Source organism: Malaclemys terrapin, chromosome 11 (genome assembly GCF_027887155.1).
Source record: "Malaclemys terrapin pileata isolate rMalTer1 chromosome 11, rMalTer1.hap1, whole genome shotgun sequence".
NCBI classification, from domain to species: domain Eukaryota; kingdom Metazoa; phylum Chordata; order Testudines; family Emydidae; genus Malaclemys; species Malaclemys terrapin.
The window spans coordinates 79,095,259-79,110,650 of record NC_071515.1 but is presented as its reverse complement, the minus strand read 5'-3'; the positions used below and the strand labels follow the sequence as shown (position 1 = coordinate 79,110,650).

The window sequence follows — 15,392 nt, the reverse complement described above, 5'->3', positions numbered from 1 at the left end:
AGAGAGGCCCCCCCTCACACACTGCATCTACTGCAAACGGTTTATTGACTGACAGCAGGGTCCATGCCCTGGGGGGTGGTACAGCCTCACAGCAGCAAGGGAGATGCACCACAGGGCACAGGCACAGTCCTTCCACCCCCCTTGCATTCACAGCCTTAGAGCCGCTCCTGCCCAGCTGTGAGGGGAAGGGGGAGGGTGTGGAGTAAGATCCCCTCCCAGGGTGCAGGCTCTGAGGGGGAATCCGCCATCTCTTCCAGTTACAGCCCCCCCCCACAGGAAGGAGACCATTGGGGGGGGAGGGGAGGGAGAAGAGACTCCTTGCCCTGGGCTACCTCCACCCCTGCAATTAGGCCTCATCCCGCTGCCACCCCACCCCAGCCTCAGCAACCCGCAGCAGGGCTGGGCTGGAGGTGTCATGGGCTCTGGCCCCCCACCCCCCCTCCTACCAGGGCCACCCCGCTCACTGCTCCAGGCACCTGGCCCAGGCCCCTGCAGCGGTGCCCGGGCCCAGCAAGGCCACAGCCCAGACTCAGGGCAGGGCAAGATGCCCACAGCACACCCAACCCCCCACTACACAGCCCAGGGGTACTCGGGGAGGGGGAGGAACAGAGCGATGTCCGGGTGTAACCAGCCTCCCTGGGCGAGTGACCATGGCAGGGTTCCCGCAGCGCATCCCTCAGAACACACCTGGGGAGACAAGCAGAGGGACGACGGATGAATCAAGCCTGGTGAGCGGGTGACAGCCAGCGCACGTGCAGGCCGGGGCACCAGCACCCAGGGGTGGGGGGGCTCCTCCCAGCCATGTGGGGGGAGGCGCAGCGGGGGGGGTGATGGTGCCCTGCGTGGTCAGCCAGTGGCAGTGGGACAGGGGTTACCTGGGGGGCAGGGGTGGAGGGGGGTCAGGCAGGGGCTGCAGCCAGAGCCATGAGGGGGGGGGTTGGGGGGGGGGAGAAGGAGCAGGATCCACAGCAGCAACAGCCAGGGGGAGAACTAGCCCCCCCCCCCATTACCTTCCATGCAGCATCTGCCCCCCCCAGCCCCCTCTCGAGCCCCCCGGCTGGGCCTGCACCCCCCCCGCCCAGAACCCCATTAGCTTCCGTGCAGCATCTGCCCCCCCCAGTCCCCCTCCGCAGGGACACCCTGGCCCCCAGACCCCTCTCGAGCCCCCCGGCTGGGCCTGCACCCCCACCCCCGGGAAGGCCACACACCCACACTCCCAGGCATGCCCCTAGCCTCTACTGGGTGGCAGGGAGACGGCCCGGCCCAGCAGAGGGGGTTCTGGGAGGAGACCTTAGGGGCAGACTAGCTCCTCCTCCCCCCCCCCCCCGGCTCACACACGGCTGAGCCAAGGGCAGCGCCCCCGGTGGAGGGGGAAGGCGTGGCATGGACAGGCAGCGGAGCATGTGATGCAGCAATGGTGCCGGGGCCCCACACGACCCCCCCTGGCGGGGGCAGCTCCTCACTCTGCAACAACACCCTCAGAGGGAGGCTCCTCTCCTGCCCTTTACTGAGCCCCCTGCGGGGTTCCCAGGCAGCCCCACTGCTCCCCTGGGGCTGGGATCCTCCGGCTGCCTGGGTCCCCCGGCCCCAGCTCACAGCAGGCGGCAGCGCGACTGCTTCTGCTTGGGAGCAGGCTCCGTCCCCACTGCTGCTGCCTCAGGCGCTGCCCCCTCCTGCCCGCCCCCTGCCCCCGGGCTCTGCGTTCGGCTTCCCTCGCTGCCCACGGGCAGGGGACGACGCCCCTGGCTCCCCCCTTGCGCCTGCTGCCTCCTGGCGCCACGCACACCTGCTCTGTGCTGCCCCGCGGCCTCCATCTCCGACAGGCTGTAGGCCATGGCCAGCTGCAGGTCCTCGTCCTCCTCCTCGCTGTCCGTGTACAGGCAGACCGGGGACGAGTCGCGGGGCCGCGGCGGTGCTGGGGGCGAGGGCGAGGCCTGGCCCAGGAGGGCCTGCTGCTCCCGGCGGCTCAGCTCCAGCCCCAGCGCCATGTCGTCAGGGACACCTGGTGGGCAGGAGGCACAAGCATCAGGGCCCAGGCCTGGCCGTGGGGCAGGGGAGGATGGGCCTGGGGCACTGGAGGGGGACCCTGGAGACCCAAGTTTAATTCCTAGGCTTGCCCCTGACTGGCCCAGGGTGAGCTGGGGAGACAGCAGCACTGAGACCCAGAGCAGATGTCTGAAGTGGGGAGAACCCCCCCCCCCACACACACACACACACACACAAACCTCCCAGGGGGCGGAGCTCAGCCAACACACTGAGGGTAGTCCAGAGCCAGGAGCCACCCCGTCCCCCAGAGACCCCTCCCACCCCACTCCTCACCGTTAACGTGGATCGATTTCAGCTCCCCGTCCTCTTCCACCTCCACCCGTTCCTGCCCGTTCTCCACAATCCTGCAGAGACAGACAGCGCCAGGTCACCCAGCTGGCCAGGGCAGCACCCCGCGGGAGAGAGACGAAGGGTCTCCCGGGGACGGGGCGGGGGCACTGTGCATGCCATCTAGGGATTGTGCCAGGCTACGGGTTCCATGTGCATCCGGGGCAGCTGCCAACTCCATTCTGAGCGTGGGCTGGTCGTTACTGTCTCAGGATCTCCTGACCTCGGGCGCAAGCGACACATCCGGGGGGCGCAGGTCGTTGATTTCAAGTGCTCTCCCATTGCAAGGGAAATCACCCCTGCCCAGCACTGTGCTGACAGGTTGCCAGGCAACAAAGCCTCCTGGTAGGACTCTGGGCTCCCTGGCTGGGCCTGATGAAGGCGTCACCCGGCAGAGGGGCTGGGAGGTTATAAAGGGCAGAAGCTGCGCTGGTCGGGCCGGGTCAGCAGGTCAAACAGAACAGCTGCGGCAGGAAGCAGTGGAGATGGGGGGACCCTGCCTGGACACAGCTGAGCCCCACGAAAGGTCAGCTCTGGCGTGGCAGGATGTGGGACTGGCTGACCCCATGGAGGGCACTGGCATGGCGGGAAGTGGGGCACCCGCCTGGCTGGCCCCATGATCTGGTCCCCTGGAGTAGCTGCCGTGTTGCTGGGAGACAGGCTGGCTTGACCATTGGCCAGTCTGCCCTGGCCCATCCCTACCTCTTCGTGGTGATGCGTTTGCCGTTGACGAAGGTGGTGGAGGTGGAAACCGAGCGGAAGCCAATTCCGGGGTCGGTGCCGGGGCTGAAGGACGAGGAGAAGAAATCTGAAAAACAGGGCGACAACCTCACAGCAGAAGCCCCCAGCCTGGGCCAGGCCCGGGGAGCCCCGTGGGATTACAGCGGGTTCCTTGGCCGGGTGTGAGAGGGTGACGGGGCGGTAACGGGTCAGCCAGGGGATGCACTGCAGGGCGGGTGTGAAACTGGGATAGAAAATGTCTGTCCAGGATTCGCAGGGCGAGACTGTCCCTGAGTCACCGGAGCTGAGGGGAGGAGGTTTGGGCTGGGCTGGGCCGGGGAGCCGGAGCCAGAGCCGAGGGGTGGAGGTTTGGGCCAGGCCGGGCCAAGCCGGGGAGCCAGAGCCGAGGGGAGGAGGTTTGGGCCGGGCCGGGGAGCTGGAGCGACCCGGGAGAAAGCTGGAGCTGGGACCACACAGGTGCCCTCTCCAGTGGGGCAGGTGCCCAGGGAGGACAGGCTGGCAGCGACAAGCAGGCTGCCCCCTACCTGAGGATGCCGGGAAAGAGGAGAAGAAGGAGCCTGGTCCGGGGCGTCGGAGGCCAGTTCCCCGCAGCTCTGAGAACGGCAGCATCTCATCTGGAAGGCAGGGACCGCGGCGTGAGCACAGCCTGAGAACCCCCCTAGCAGGATGCCAGGCCAGGTCGCGCCAGCCACACAACTCCAGAGCGCAGCCAGTCCACCCCGGGACAGGGCACCCATGGGCCCCAAAGGGGGCTCGGGGGGGGCGGTACCGGGGGCCTACGGAGCTGGCACTTCCTTGTGTCCAGCTGCTGAGTTGCAGGAAGAGAGGCTGAAGATCCCGCAGCCCGCGGCGCTGCGGGATCAGGCCCACACAGGAGGCAGGGCCTGGGTGCTAGTCGCTCACACAGGGCCACACGCTGCCGAGGGCTGGGAGCCAGCGGGCGCTGCCCGGCCTCTCTCAGCTCACGTGTCCCGAGGCTCCCTGCAGCCCAGCTGCCCCCCTCGTAACTGCAGCCCACCGCTTCCAGCCGCCCTGCCGGTGCCCGCAGCGAGCCCTTGGCCGGCGGGTAGGGCATGGCCCTGGGACTCCTACCACAGGCCTGGGCCCAGCACCGGCTAACTCCACCAGTCACTGGTGTCCCCCACCCACCGCCACGGGGGGGCTGGCGCTGCCCACTCATGGCTCTTCACCCTTCCTCACGGATCAGCCCCTCCCACGCACGGATCCTTCTGCTCCGTGTGTGCAGCCCAGGAGCTCGCATGGCTGCCTCCCCCAGCTGCATCGGAGCCAAGCCTCCCCGCAGCGACCGAGCCCAGACAACCACCGCTTCCTGGCCTCTTGCCTTCGGCTATCCGGCCTCCCTCGCTCCTCCCCTGCGTCGCTCTGGCACAAGGGCCAGCGTCTGCTTGGACCGGGCCTGCTGAAAATGCCCCCAGTGTGGGGCAGTCCTCGGCCGGCATCACGGGCTCCCACACCACCACCCCCGCGGCGACCACTGGAGGAAGCTGCTGCTCCAGCCGTGGGGCAGGGAGCCAACGCTGTGGAAGGCACGGTACTAACCCTGCCCCTGCTGTCACCCGGAAGTTCAAACTCAGCCCCTCCACAGGCAAAAGCCCAGGCCACAACACTTGAGTCAAAAGTGAATCTCCATGAGCTTTCAGCTGTACAGGGCCCATGACACACACCACAGTGTCTGGGGTCTCTCACCAATCCCCATTTCATAGTCCCTCCCCCACTTCTCTGGCCGCAGAGAATCAAAACGTGCCCTGAGTTAGGCCCACGCTCCCCTCCCTCCTCTAAACCCCCCAGGAGAGCCGGGGGCCGAAACTCACCGAAGAGGTCAGCGAAGGGATCCCGCCCGCCGAAGAACTCCCGGAAGACGTCGTGGGCGCTGCGGAAGGTGAAGGTGAATTCGGGGACTCCCGCATCGGCTCTTGGTCCCCCAGGCCCTGCTGGGGAAAAGCAGAGACAGGACGCTAGCGCCAAGAGCCCAGTCTGAACGGAGTGAGGGAAACAGGCTGGGGTCCCCGTCCCCCGGAGAGACGAGCAGGTTAAAGGTGCTGTTAGCAACAGTGAAAACTACAGGTCCCAGCATGCAACAGGACACGACGCGCTCCCAGGGCAGCTCGACTCGGTCCCCCGGCGAATATTTGTAGTAGGTGCAATTCGCCCCTAGGCCAAGAGCCGGCGCCCAGCTCAGGGCAAGTTCCACCCCCGTATGGAGCACAGACGCCACGCCGCAGCAGGGCACCGGAAGTCACGGCCACCTAGACAGGGGGAGGCCCTGCTCGGTGTGGGGCAGTGAGCCCTGGGGGGGCCGTACTCCGCTCGGGGGAGGGGGGAGCAGCAAGCCCTGTGGGGGGGGGGTACCCTGCTCGGGGGGGGCAGCGAGCCCTGCGGGGGGGGGGTACCCAGGTGTCACAGCCATGTAGACAGGGGGAGAGGGGGAGGCACTGCTCAGTGGGCAGCGAGCCTCGGAGGGGGGGCGTACTCTGCTCGGGGGGGGGGGGGGGGGAAGCTGCGTAGGGCGTCGCCATCTTGTTCATACCCACACTCCGGGGGCAGGTGGTGTCCGGACCAAGTGCAGCTTCCCTTAGACTCCCTGCCACAGCCGGCTCCGCAGCACTCCGCGTGTGGGCGCGCGGCACATGACAACCCTGCCTGGGATTGTCAGACTTGGGTCCCCTTGGCTCAGTTTTTAAGGTGCAAGATTCCCCCTCACCCCATTTCAGCTCCCCCAGCACGGCTCCTCCCCCCAGCATGGCCGGCTCACCTGCTCCCATGAGGCCTTCCTTGCCATAGTGGTCGTAGACGTCACGCTTCTCCTCTGCGGGGACAGGAGGGGAGAGTTAGGCGGCCCCTGCCACTCCAGCAGGGCTGGGCTGGGGAGGGGGAGAGAATGGGTCCTGCAGGGGGGGAGGGGGGGGCAGCGTCACCAGCTCTTGTGCCATGGGGGGAGCACTAAAGCTCCAGCTCTCGGAGTCATGGGATGGGGCAGGACTATCAGCTGCAGTTTTCTCCCCTTCCTGGCTGCAGAGCAAAGCCCCAGATGGTGCCCCCCAGGGCTCAGACACGGGACCGCAGACGAGAACCCAACACTTGCTTTGAACAGTCTGGGGATTTTTGACCCAGTGTCGTGGCTCTGGAACCCACGGGGCTGGTGCGGGGGGTGGGGGTGGGATGTCCCCTGGCGGCTCCCCAGGTGCCCCACGCCAGGCTCACGGGGTCTCTGAGTAGCGTCGGATCAGAGCAGTTCCAGGCGATGTGAAGGACCTTCGTGATCTAACCCAGCCCCTCATGATCCATGGGACGCCTGGGGCTACCCTAGGCCTGGAGCGCAGCAGCGAGGGCCAAGCTCCGACAGCGCGCCTGGTCTGTGGGGCACGAATGAATCCAGAGAGGCGCACGCAATGTGCAGGGACTCCGGCAGCTCAGCGTTCTCTAGTGCAGGGACCGGGGGGAGGGGTGTGACGTTATGAGTGTAATATAATATTTCATTGGAAGGTAACAGGGCCAGAAAGACTTAATCAACTCAGACTGACCTGACCATGGCCCAACTTTAGAGATTGGCTAGGAAGATCTGTAAATGAACAGAGCTTGGAAATGCAGCCGGCATTGTTAGAGGTAGAAGGGGAGCTGTGTGCTCAGGGCTTGTGATGTCAGCAAACAAGTCTTGTCTATTGCTACAGCTTGGATTCAAAGATCAAAAAAGGAATAGTAACATTTAGGAAGACACTTGAGGGAAATAGTATTAGTGTCTCTATGTCTCTTTGAAGGTTGTGGTAACCTGGATCTGAACTGTTTAATGGATAAATTACCCTGTGCTAATTGCCAGGATGTTTGGGAGAAGGAGAATTAAGTCTATTGTTTTCTCAGGCCAAAAGGCTGCTGGAAATGTATAAAAACCCTGGGACACGATCCTGCTTCATCTCAGATCTGCTTTGGGTTTCAAGAGGGGGAAACCTTAAGCCACAAGGATTGAGATCCCCAGTCACTGACTGGAGCCGCCCTGAATATGGACATTGGACTATAACCTCTGGACTATTTCTAAAAGGACTTTTGGCAACTACAGGCTCATCTCTGCTGTGTCTGAACCTCAAGAATTGAATTGAAGTCTGTCTGTATATTGATCTTTTAACCAACACTCTCTCTCTTTTCTTTTCTAATAAATTTTAGTTTAGTTAATAAGAATGGACTATAGTGTGTATTTTGGGTAAGATCTAAGTTATAATTGGACCTGGGTATGTGGCTGACCCTTTGGAAGAACTTTTCTTTTATATACTGAGAATCTGATCTCATCATAATCATCATCATATCTGACGTGTGTCTGGATGGAGGCCTGAGGCTGGGCACGTTAAGGGAACTGTGTTGTTTGGACGTCTGAGTAACCAGTGAGGTACTACAGGAGCTGTTCTGTGCTGGTTGGTAAATCTAAGTATTGGAAGATCCACCAGCATTTGGGGTTTGTCTGCCCCGTTCTGTTTGCAGTTCACCCTGATTGAGTGACCTCAGCGGGCTCCCCCAGGGCAGCACGGACACAAGGGGGCAGAGTGCGCCTGTGCGGGGATCCTGGGCGGAGGGAGGAGCAGGAACAGCTGCAGTCTCCGTGCACCCCAGCCCTGCACCGGGGCAGAAAGCAGCCAGGCTGGAGGCTGCTTGCACAGGGCCGTCTCAGGGCCTGCTCTGCTGAGGGGCAGGGAAACCGTCTGGCCTACGGCCTGGGGGCACTCGCACGGCTGGGAGCGACGGGGACACCGTCCATACAGAGCACAGCAGCTCCCCTCAACACCAACCTGGGGAACTGGCTGGGCAGGATCTGGGGGTCGCAGTGGATCACACACTGACTAGGAGTCCACACGGGACACGGCCAGGGAAAGGCTGCTCACACTGGGGTGCGTTACCGGGGGGTCATTGGACCGCTCTGCTCGGCACTGGGGAGGCCTCAGTGGCAGGCTGCGGCCAGGTCTGGGGGCCGCGCATCAGGAAAGACGTGAAGCAATCGGAGAGCAACGCACCCGATCCAAGGTTTAGCACCTGCCCTGCGAGGGAGCGTTAAAATCTGGCACACTGTCTGGAGACGAGGCCTGAGAGCAGGCTCCAGAGGATGGGGATTAAGGGCCTGTCTACACTGCACACTAAGGCTGGGCTCTGACCCCGGCTTGAGCCCACGTTCCGTCCACACACGCGCCAGGCAGACAGTTCAGCAAGCCCTCAGGCCCGGGGCTCTAGGGCCCTGCTGGGGGTGGTCAGAGCCAAAGTCCCGCTGGGCGAGGGCCAAGCCCTGTCGCTTTGCAGTGTGGACGCAGCCCAAGCGCCAGTCCCGGGTGAGAAGGGCTGCAGAGCGGGGTCTGGCTGAGAGCCGGGTCCAGCCCTGGTTTGCAGTGCAGGGGGGGTGCTCGAGTCCCCGGCCCAGCCCCGGGGCTACGCTGCATGTGGACGCCCCAGTGCTGGGTTTGCGCCGCAGCACGGGGGACTTGGGGCGAGAGCAGGAAAAGCTTCCGACCCCCCGGGAGCTACGTTCAGGAGCAGGCTTCCCAGGGGCCGGTGAGCCTGTCCCTGGAGGCTTTAGCAACAGCCCGTCAGGGCTGGCCTAGGCTGCTTGGGCCTGCCGCGGTGCAGGGCTGAACTAAGCGACCCCTCGAGGGCCCTTCCAGCCCCACGGCTCCAGCGCCAGGTGTCGGGAAACAAAGGGGGAGGGGAGACGCCGGCCCCTTACTGTCCGACAGCACTTCATAGGCCTCTGCAATCTCTTTGAACTTCCGCTCGGCGTGTTCCTTGTTCTCCGGGTTCTTATCCGGGTGCCATTTCAGCGCCGCCTTCCTGTACCTGCACAGTGTCGAGAGAGACAGGCAGTGACCCCCAGCTCTGCCGGCAGCAGGTGCCAGCCCTCCCTCCCGTGCCAGCCAACCCCAAGACCAATCGACGAGTGGGCAGCCGCCCCGTGCCAGGTGTGATGTTACTGATATAATCTGGGACCATATAGATCATTGTTGCAACCAAAGTCCTGTAGTGGCACCAAATCTGGTATAAAGGGGATCAAATGAGGTGTCCAAGACAAGGTTCTGGTTTGCTGGTTAGGATTATGCTGGCTATATGTGTGTATTAATTTTGTAGTTGAAGTTATGAATATTGGCTCTATTCTGTCTGTATGGCAAACTTATGCTATGCTTCTGGGTGACATCCCAGACAAGTTGGTGTCAGCTCTGCCTAGCCTGCTTGATGGCCCATTAAGGACCATTAGCTATACAATGGACCCATTGAGAGAAGGCAGATACGCCTTGTAACTCAGCAAAGTATGCAGGGACTGGCCCATGTGACTCCAGACTCCATTTTGCTGTAATTTTCCACAGTAAGGACAAAGAGGTGTTCTGGAAAAGACTATATAAGGCTGATGCCTCATCTCCATCTTGTCTTCAATCCTGCTTCATACCTCTGGAGGAACTTTGCTACAAGCTGAAGCTTTGAACAAAGGACTGAGGACCCATCCCAGCTGGGGATGTTCCAGAGACTTGAGTTAAACCTGCAGTTTATTCTATCACTGCTACAAGCCTGATCCAAGAACTTTGTCATTACTGTATGGAATTGATTCCATTTAACCAATTCTAGCTCTCATCTCTATCTTTTTCCTTTTATGAATAAACCTTTAGATTTTAGATTCTAAAGGATTGGCAACAGTGTGATTTGTGGGTAAGACCTGATTTGTATATCTACCTGGGTCTGGGGCTTGGTCCTTTGGGATCAGGAGAACCTTTTTCTTTTACTGGGGTATTGGTTTTCATAACCATTTGTCCCCATAACGAGTGGCACTGGTGGTGATACTGGGAAACTGGAGTGTCTGAGGGAATTGCTTGTGAGACTTGTGGTTAGCCAGTGGGGTAAAACCGAAGTCCTCTCTGTTGGGCTGGTTTGGTGCCTGGGTGTGCAAAGGATCCCAGCCTTGGGCTGTGACTGCCCTGAGCGACTTGCCCTGAATTGGCACTCTCCGTTGGGTCCCGCCAGAACCAGCATCATTACATCAGGTTCCCACCAGCGCCCGGGCACAGCCTCGGTTCCAGGGGCTTCCGTGGAGAGCTGCTCTTAGCTCCTGGGACACCACCTTTGCCCTGGGACAGCCCCCCATCATCTCACTGTGCACGCCCCCCCGAGTAGTGGCAGGACCTGCGATCACAGCACATGTTCCCCAGTCAGGGCCCCTGCCTGGGCCACCACTCGCCAGGGCAAGACACACTCCATACTCCCTCCCTCCCCCCCCACCTTCAAACCAGCACCCACCAGGCCAGCCCACCTCAACCAGCACCTCGGGCCCCCCTCCATACTCCCCCTCCCCCTCTTGAACCAGCACCCACCGGGACAGGTCCCCTCAACCAGCACCCGGGGCCCCCCTCCCTCCCCTCTCCCCCCGAACGAGCGCCCACCAGCCCGGCCCCAAGTCACAACTCAGGACGGAAGTAACAGCAGTTCCTTCCCGTCCCCGTCACCCACACAAGAGCCCCCCATGCCGCCATTTGGTCAGACTGACAGTGGGTCAAGCCCCTAACCCGACCGAGATCGGGGAGGGAGGCGGGGGGAGGGGGTCGGTGTCAGGTCAGGACCCATCCGAGATGGAGGGGGGTGCACAGGCCTAGAGTGGGACAAGCCCTGCCCCCAAGCGTGAAGCAAACAGCCCACGGATGGCCTGTCGCCGCCATCGCCCAGCCACGGAAACGAGGCCTGAGGGGAAGGGATTTGACCAAGGTCGCAGTTGGTCAGTGGCAGAGCATGGCCGCATCCCAGGGCTCCCAAGCGCCAGCCCAGGGCCCTGCCCACTAGGCCCCGCTGCCCCTCAAGTGCTCATCCAGCCCCACTGTTCCCTGAGCCGGTGCTGACTGATCCAGGCAGCAGCTGCTAGTGGAAAGTGTGGGTGACCCGGGATGGGGCAGGACTTACGCCTTCTTGATGTCGTCCGAGGAGGCATTTCGGGGCACACCCAGCACTTCGTAGTACTCCACCATGGCGCCCGTCTGTCCGGCAGGGGCCAGCGGTGCAGCTGGGGAGGAAGGGCAACGTCAGGCATATCTGGAGCCACCCAGCACCGCGCTGGCATCAGGGAGAAACAGCCGCCCGTCCCCATGTCCCAAAGAGCAGCAACCGGGTCTGTCTGTCCCTTGCCAGCGGGGGCCAGCCCGGCAAACACAGCCGCAGAGACTGACTGGGGCCCGATTCCTGGCCAGCTCCAGAGGAGGACGTCCCACCCTCTTTGCACAGGGGCAGCTGCTGATGCAGCAGGCAGATTCGGGACTGGGCCCTTGGGCCCCATCTGTCCTCAGTCCCTGCCTAGCTGCAGGTCCATTGGGCTGTCCCGGGCCGAGCAGTGTCTGAGCCAGGACGGGGTCCCCTCGCTCGCCCCCTCACCTTCACACTGCCACCCCTCTGCGGCCTCAGCCTCTCTGCCCCCCGCCCCGGCAGCAGGAATGCTAGGGGGTTATTTGTGGCACGAAGCTGGCGGGCCCCCACCCACGTCGGGCGCCGGCAGCCAGAGCTCCAGGGGCACTTGTCTCTGTCACAGCCCGAGCGCAGGGACCGCACCAGCTGCAGATTCTTAAAGGGACCCTGCTTCTTGGCACCCCACAGGGTCCCACCCCTGAGCCACTGGGGGGCAGGACCTCACCCCCATGGGACACCCCCTCCTCGCCAGGGGTCCCTCGCTGAGCCTCCCCACGGGACGTTTGCTTCTGCTCCTCTCCCTCATGTCTGAGTCCCCCCCATTCTCCCTCTCCACTCTGGGGCTCCCTCCACTCACCCGCCCACAGGGAGACACCCCAGCACCCGGGGCCACACCCGCACACCCCCTGGTGGCTCTTCAGTGCGTGGGGAGCAGCAAAGGGGAGGAGCGGAGACCAGGCTGGCTGCTTATCCCACCCCAGCCCCTCCAAGCACCCAGCTGCCCTCAGGGTCTTACCTCCTGGGGGGGAGAGGGAGGGGTCTGTTAATCAGGAGAACTGCGTGTGGTGATGACTGGGGCAGCTGGGGTGGGGAACTCTGGGGCCAGCGTTCGGGCACTCTTTCAGGATGTGCCCCCAGCCTGGCCGGCCTCCGGCACTGGGGCGGTGACAAGGGGCAAGGAGGGGTCCCTGCTAGAACCCGTTTCGCAGCTGGCTGGGGGAGGGAGCTGCCAGCGTCAACCAATACCAGGCAGCCCAGGACCACCCTCCCCACGCGCCCGGGCAGTGCCCAGCACGACGGGCCCCTCGCCAGGGGGCCCCCTCAGCTCCAGAGGGGCCGAGTGTCCCCAGCCCCCATCGCTCCCCCCTTCTGCAAATCTCTAGAGCCCAGGGTTTATAGGCAGTTTACTCCCAGTGCAGGTGCTAAGGAGGGAGCTGGGGGCCGAAGGGCAGGCGCCTTGGCCCTTGGGGGCACTGCAGAAACCCTCCCAGGTCGTTGTGGGGGCGGGGGAGCAGTAAGCAGGGGCCAGAGACCAGGGACAGATGGGGGCCTGGGAGCCGGGCCTGGCCCCTCCCTAGTCAGTCTGTCAATATTAAGGAGCTTAGCAGCTACTATAAACATCTAATCCCGCAACAAGGGAGGAGTAAGAATAGCTCCGGGCGAGGCTGCCCGCCCTGGCAGTGACCGCGCTGGGGTCGAGGGTGGCGGAGGGCGCCTGGCTGCTGGGGAAATCGGGTCATTTGTTTACATGGGGGCCCTGGCGTCAGTCACAGCCGTGCCGTTTCCCTAGGGCAGCGAGTTCCACAGGTTAGTTTATGCTGCAGCCTCCTCCTGGCGCACCCCAGAATCCATTCAACCCGCAGCAGCTGAGATTGTGGCCCCGGCCTCCGAACCCCTCCACTGTCTCCCCATTACATCCAGGTGCCTCCTCCTGGCCTTCACCCCCCCCCCCCCCCCGGCCTTCCCGCAGACCCACGCCCATCTCGGCTCACACGGCCCCCACCGCCACCATCCGGGCACACTGACTCTGCCCCCCTCAGCCCCAGCTCGCTTGCTGCCCTTCTCTGGGCCGTCCCCATTTCAGTGAGGACAGCGTGGGGCAGACGCCCGCTGCCCCCTACAACGCCCCGCTTCTGTTTCCTTCAACCGCGGGGCTGCTTTGGGCCCTCCCCTCCCCCGCACATTCAGCACGTGCCTTGAACTAATTCACTCCCCCCTCCCCCCCTCGTGGTCAGCAGGTCCCGGGCGGGTGAGGCCCCAGCTCGGTTCTGTTGGTAAATAAGGGATTTTGCAAACCCAGCGTGTGATTTTGTGCCTTCAATTCTCTACTTTTCCTGGGGTGCACAGGGGGGCGGAGCGACCCCGAGGAGGGGCATTACCCAGGGCAGGGGAGACCAGCCGGCCTGGCCTTGTGCTCAGATCAGCAGCGTCACACCTTCTCCCGGACCCACCGGGCGCCCTGCTCCCCGTCCACCGCCACCCCCCGCGCCTGGCTGGGGTTCGAAGCTGGGTGCGGGGCCAGGCGCCCTCCTGCCTACCCAGGGAGCTCGGCTCTGGCCAGACGCCGGACCCGCCCCGGCTCTGTTCCCGCCGGGTGCCCGGCAGCGGTTCCAGCGGGCGCTGGGACTGGCTGGAACTTTCTCCACCTGCCTCGGGCGGGCTCGTCCCTTCGCCACCGAGACGGGGCGGCCCCGGAGCAGGGACGCCAGGCCCCGGCCCAGCGCGAGCGGACCCGCCGCGGGGCCCGCGGGGCACAGAGCCATGGGCAGCGCCGGCTCGGCAGGCACCGGCTGGCATCCCTACCTCGGCACTGAGCTGCCCGGCCCGGCGCGGGCACCGGCAGGCTGGGCACTGGCACACCGGCCGCCTGCGCCACCACCGGGCCACTGCCGTGCCACCACCGCCGTGCCACCGCCACCACCGTGCCACCGCCACCACCGCACCACCGCCACCGCCGTGCCACCGCCACCACCGCCGTGCCACCACCGCCTGAGCCACCACCACCACCGGGCCACCGCACCACCGCGCTACCACCGCATCACCGCCGTGCCACCGCCGCACCACCACCACCGCGCCCGTCTTTGGGCACGAAAGGCAACAGCCCACAGGCAGCCAGGCCCGGGGTGCGGGGCCCGATCCCAGGGCAGGGGGGCTGACCCCTGCCACAGCCGCTCCACAACCTCCCGACCCCGGGGCCTCCCCAGGCCCGACACCCCCGCAGGAGCAGCCGGGGATCCCCCCCCCGAACTCTGCGCCCCCCCGCCCGCCCCACTGCCCCCCGGGGTCCCGCAGCGCCCCCCCGGCCCGGCTCTGCCCCCCGCATCCTGGGGCCCTGCAGCACAGCTCTGCCCCGCCGGCCCCCCAGCGCCCCCCCGGCCCCACTGCCCCCCGGCCCGGCTCTGCGCCCCCCCACTGCCCCCCCCGGCCCGGCTCTGCGCCCCCCCACTGCCCCCCCCGGCCCGGCTCTGCGCCCCCCCCCACTGCCCCCCCGGCCCGGCTCTGCGCCCCCCCCCACTGCCCCCCCGCGCTCCCCCGGCCGTACCTCGCAGCGCCCCGGCTCCCCCCGCTCCGAGTCCGGCGGCAGCTGCGGCGCTGGGGCGGGACACGAACTCGCTCCCAGCCCAGCCGCCCGCTGTGTGACGGGACAGCGCCTGCAGCCAATGGCGAGCCCGGGCCGGCTGTGACGTCAGGGCTCTGCCCTCTGAACTGATGAGGTCATGAAAAACACGCTCAGAGCCCCGCCCCCTGTGGCCCCGCCCCCACTGCCCCCCTCGGGAGCCCCCCCGTGTCACGGGGCCTGGGGGGGTCGGGGATTCCCCGGGACTCTCCCCCGGGAACAGGGGCGGGTGATTGGCCAGTGGGAACAGGGTCCCAAGCGGGGCTGTAGGTACAAGCCCGACCCCCCAATCAAATCCTCTGGGGGGTTCAGGGAGCTTAGCCCCCAGCCTGGGGTTCCCTGCGCTGCACCAACTGAAACCAAACCCAAACCCCTCCCGCAGCTCCTCTCCCCCCCCCAGCTCCACTTCTCCCACCCCCCTCCTGGCTCAGGTTACAGCTCAGGGATCTCCCTGCAAGGGCAGCCCCCACTCCCCAATGTAACTCCCCTGCTCCGTCACACCTAGCACGCCCCCCCACCCCACTGCACCCCCCCGGGGGGCTCCCCTCACGTGTCCAAGGCACTGGGTGGCTCCGGGTTGGGGTTCAGGTTGGACTGCCAGGGCACTGTTGCAAGGAAGCTCACAGCGCTGGTGTGAAAAAGTGGGGGGGGGTCTTGTGTTTTTCCAATGGTTTGCATGCGGGGGGGGGGTGGGACTCAGTTTCCCTGGGTGTTACTGGTTTAACGAGGTGAGGGGAGA

The 15,392-nt window shown here is 64.7% G+C and overlaps 1 protein-coding gene across 3 annotated transcripts; it reads right to left on the bottom strand.

Annotated features, from left to right (window-relative positions):
* Window positions 1–26: 26 nt before the first annotated feature.
* Window positions 27–14,657, bottom strand: LOC128845107 (dnaJ homolog subfamily B member 2-like). Of its 3 annotated transcripts, none has more exons than XM_054043341.1 (10): window positions 14,579–14,657; window positions 11,041–11,140; window positions 8,831–8,940; window positions 5,888–5,941; window positions 4,947–5,066; window positions 3,639–3,728; window positions 3,076–3,181; window positions 2,320–2,390; window positions 1,787–2,002; window positions 27–687 (listed from the first exon to the last, which is right to left on the bottom strand). In XM_054043341.1, the coding sequence occupies exons 2-10, from the start codon at window positions 11,103–11,105 to the stop codon at window positions 677–679; spliced, it is 843 nt and encodes a 280-aa protein (XP_053899316.1). In that variant the 5' UTR covers window positions 11,106–11,140; window positions 14,579–14,657; the 3' UTR covers window positions 27–676. The 3 variants fall into 3 exon arrangements, with proteins under 3 accessions (XP_053899316.1, XP_053899318.1, XP_053899315.1); XM_054043343.1 differs by having other exon boundaries at window positions 4,947–5,063; XM_054043340.1 differs by lacking the exon at window positions 27–687 and having other exon boundaries at window positions 1,180–2,002.
* Window positions 14,658–15,392: the final 735 nt, after the last annotated feature.

What these genes read in the sequence shown, in the direction of transcription:
- LOC128845107 (XM_054043340.1), bottom strand. Translation starts at nt 11,105, where the DNA reads ATGGTGGAGTACTACGAAGTGCTGGGTGTGCCCCGAAATGCCTCCTCG. An exon ending in TCGGACGACATCAAGAAGGC is followed by an intron (nt 8,941 to 11,040) that starts GTAAGTCCTGCC and finishes GACACTGTGCAG; the next exon opens with GTACAGGAAGGCGGCGCTGA. An exon ending in CTCTTTCCCGGCATCCTCAG is followed by an intron (nt 3,182 to 3,638) that starts GTAGGGGGCAGC and finishes CCTGTTTTTCAG; the next exon opens with ATTTCTTCTCCTCGTCCTTC.